The sequence below is a fragment of the Cynoglossus semilaevis genome, chromosome 11, assembly GCF_000523025.1.
Source record: "Cynoglossus semilaevis isolate Cse_v1.0 chromosome 11, Cse_v1.0, whole genome shotgun sequence".
Classification (NCBI taxonomy): domain Eukaryota; kingdom Metazoa; phylum Chordata; class Actinopteri; order Pleuronectiformes; family Cynoglossidae; genus Cynoglossus; species Cynoglossus semilaevis.
The window spans coordinates 195628-199257 of NC_024317.1; the positions used below are offsets into that span (position 1 = coordinate 195628).

The 3630-nt window shown below is 49.1% G+C and overlaps 1 protein-coding gene across 1 annotated transcript in view; it reads right to left on the reverse strand.

The window, feature by feature from the left end:
- The window catches only part of pparg (peroxisome proliferator-activated receptor gamma), a 21746-nt gene that overhangs the window by 2733 nt on the left and 15383 nt on the right, over positions 1 to 3630 (reverse strand). Inside the window, exons 5-7 of the mRNA XM_025059815.1 lie at positions 1043 to 1193; positions 341 to 525; positions 27 to 270 (exon numbers count right to left, since the gene is read on the reverse strand). Coding sequence (XP_024915583.1) covers positions 27 to 270; positions 341 to 525; positions 1043 to 1193 — 580 coding nt within the window. The remainder of the gene's footprint in view (positions 1 to 26; positions 271 to 340; positions 526 to 1042; positions 1194 to 3630) is intronic.

Consider the following 3630-nt stretch of genomic DNA (forward strand, 5'->3'; position numbering starts at 1 on the left):
CAGTATTGTCGGCTCCCCCCCCCCACCTCCACTGAGGATGATGACAGCCAGAAACAAGGCCATGTCGCTGTCGTCTAGTTCCAGGGTGTTGAACTTGACGGAGAACTCAAACTTTGGCTCCAACATTTGGCAGAACGGTTTCCTCAGACTCTTGAGGAACTCCCGTGTCATGAAGATCTGTCCGTAGGAGATCAGCGTCCCGTCCTTGTTCATGAGAGGAGCCATCATGATGATTAAAACCTCGATCACACCGTACTTCAGCAAAGTCACCTGGGAGGAAGAAACAACAGTTCAGGCCTAGTCTGTCGGCTGGTGTTTAACGCCCCCTGGTGGGACTCACCTGATCGTTCAGGTCCAGCTCAGTGAATCCTGGGATGCTCTTGGCGAACTCTGTCACTTCCCTCACCGCCTCGGCGGAGCGTGACTGACAGCTGTAGAAGAAGCGGAGCTCTAAGGCGTCTGTTGGTCCTTGTCCACTGTTGCTCGTCATTCCCAGAACTCCAAAGTCCAAACCCATGTGAAATTCTGTGACCCAGGAAATGAAAATGTGAATAGCTCCGCAGTTGTTCACGTACTGGTTGATGATGCTGCTCTTCAGCATCCCGCGACCCGGTAACGGAATATTATTTTAGGCATAAAAACTACAAGAGATTTATTTTATATTTATACTGTCAAAATAGTTACACATCAAAACTCTCTCTTGTTCTTGGTTACGTTGTTAAGACATATACAATACATTTGCAGAAAAGTCGGACAAACATTGTTCCTATTAACACCGTTACGGAACTAAAATGTCCAGTGGACACACCACCCACAGGGAGGTTTAGGGGGGTTGATACGGCCGCCCCCGCGACCCGGTTTCACGTACTGGTTGATGATGCTGCTCTTCAGCATCCCGCGACCCGGTAACGGATAAGTGGATGAAAATGGATGGAACTAAAATGTTGTTTGTAACAATCAACATAAAACTGTAAAACTGTAAAAGTGACAAATACAGTTTAATAATAATCTGCAGAACAAACTACAATACTGCAGTACTCACCTCCGTGTCCAGCTGTTAGAACAGAGGCCTGATGCTGATGCTGCTGCTGCTGCTGATGCTGCTGCTGCTGATGATGCTGCTGATGATGCTGCTGATGATGCTGCTGATGATGCTGCTGCTGATGCTGCTGATGATGCTGCTGCTGATGCTGCTGATGATGCTGCTGCTGATGCTGCTGATGATGCTGCTGCTGATGCTGCTGATGATGCTGCTGCTGATGCTGCTGATGATGCTGCTGCTGATGCTGCTGATGATGCTGCTGCTGATGCTGCTGATGATGCTGCTGCTGATGCTGCTGATGATGCTGCTGCTGATGCTGCTGATGATGCTGCTGCTGATGCTGCTGATGATGCTGCTGCTGATGCTGCTGATGATGCTGCTGCTGATGCTGCTGATGATGCTGCTGCTGATGCTGCTGATGATGCTGCTGCTGATGCTGCTGATGATGCTGCTGCTGATGCTGCTGATGATGCTGCTGCTGATGCTGCTGATGATGCTGCTGCTGATGCTGCTGATGATGCTGCTGCTGATGCTGCTGATGATGCTGCTGCTGATGCTGCTGATGATGCTGCTGCTGATGCTGCTGATGATGCTGCTGCTGATGCTGCTGATGATGCTGCTGCTGATGCTGCTGATGATGCTGCTGCTGATGCTGCTGATGATGCTGCTGCTGATGCTGCTGATGATGCTGCTGCTGATGCTGCTGATGATGCTGCTGCTGATGCTGCTGATGATGCTGCTGCTGATGCTGCTGATGATGCTGCTGCTGATGCTGCTGATGATGCTGCTGCTGATGCTGCTGATGATGCTGCTGCTGATGCTGCTGATGATGCTGCTGCTGATGCTGCTGATGATGCTGCTGCTGATGCTGCTGATGATGCTGCTGCTGATGCTGCTGATGATGCTGCTGCTGATGCTGCTGATGATGCTGCTGCTGATGCTGCTGATGATGCTGCTGCTGATGCTGCTGATGATGCTGCTGCTGATGCTGCTGATGATGCTGCTGCTGATGCTGCTGATGATGCTGCTGCTGATGCTGCTGATGATGCTGCTGCTGATGCTGCTGATGATGCTGCTGCTGATGCTGCTGATGATGCTGCTGCTGATGCTGCTGATGATGCTGCTGCTGATGCTGCTGATGATGCTGCTGCTGATGCTGCTGATGATGCTGCTGCTGATGCTGCTGATGATGCTGCTGCTGATGCTGCTGATGATGCTGCTGCTGATGCTGCTGATGATGCTGCTGCTGATGCTGCTGATGATGCTGCTGCTGATGCTGCTGATGATGCTGCTGCTGATGCTGCTGATGATGCTGCTGCTGATGCTGCTGATGATGCTGCTGCTGATGCTGCTGATGATGCTGCTGCTGATGCTGCTGATGATGCTGCTGCTGATGCTGCTGATGATGCTGCTGCTGATGCTGCTGATGATGCTGCTGCTGATGCTGCTGATGATGCTGCTGCTGATGCTGCTGATGATGCTGCTGCTGATGCTGCTGATGATGCTGCTGCTGATGCTGCTGATGATGCTGCTGCTGATGCTGCTGATGATGCTGCTGCTGATGCTGCTGATGATGCTGCTGCTGATGCTGCTGATGATGCTGCTGCTGATGCTGCTGATGATGCTGCTGCTGATGCTGCTGATGATGCTGCTGCTGATGCCACACTGTGTCAAATTTCTTGGACCAACACGTGACTTTAGATTTAGTTTTATAGGAGCAGGACTTTGGATGTTACTCACTAATTAACCTCTGAAATAATCAGCACCAATCAGAACAGTTTATGTCGTGACATCAGCACATTTTCAGACAGAATTACAGTTAATATTTTTGGAAAGACTCTTAAAACTAAAATCCATTCAAAGGTTTTTGTTTTTGATTTCATGAAAACTAAAATAAACACAAACCTGGAATTGTGATTGGTTCAAACACCCTCCAATCAAATCTCTGCTCTGCATTTGTGTGTGTGTGTGTGTGTGTGCGTGTGCGTGAGACTGAGTAATTCTGACTGTGTGATAAATGCACACCTTCAGCAAATAAACACACACTAAAGAGGCCAGTTTGACGGAGTGGGAAAGGAGCCAGCAGTGGTGACACAGCAGGTTAGGACAACAGCCTATCAACACTCAGCTGTCAATCATTGATCAGGAGGCTGTTCAGCTAACGGGACAGGAGAAGAAGAAGAAGAAGAAACCACACTGAGAATAAAAACCCACTGGATATAGAGACGCTGTCGTTAAGGTTTCAACAATGGGAAACATCAACTGAACTACACTGGAACAACCACTCTACAGGAAGTGACATCACACGTAGGAAAACGTAGGAAGGCGTAGGAAAACATCAATGGGAGAGTGTCTTCGTCGCGTAGTTCTAGAAAAACCTGTCCACACCCACACAGTCACATGATCTTCAGCCAAATTCTACAGCAGGGGCGGAGTCAGAGCAGGACTGTTTACAGACTGTTTACGGACTGTTTACAGGCTGTTTACGGACTGTTTATGGGCTGTTTACAGACTGTTTACGGGCTGTTTACGGACTGTTTACAGACTGTTTACAGACTGTTTACGGGCTGTTTACGGACTGTTTACAG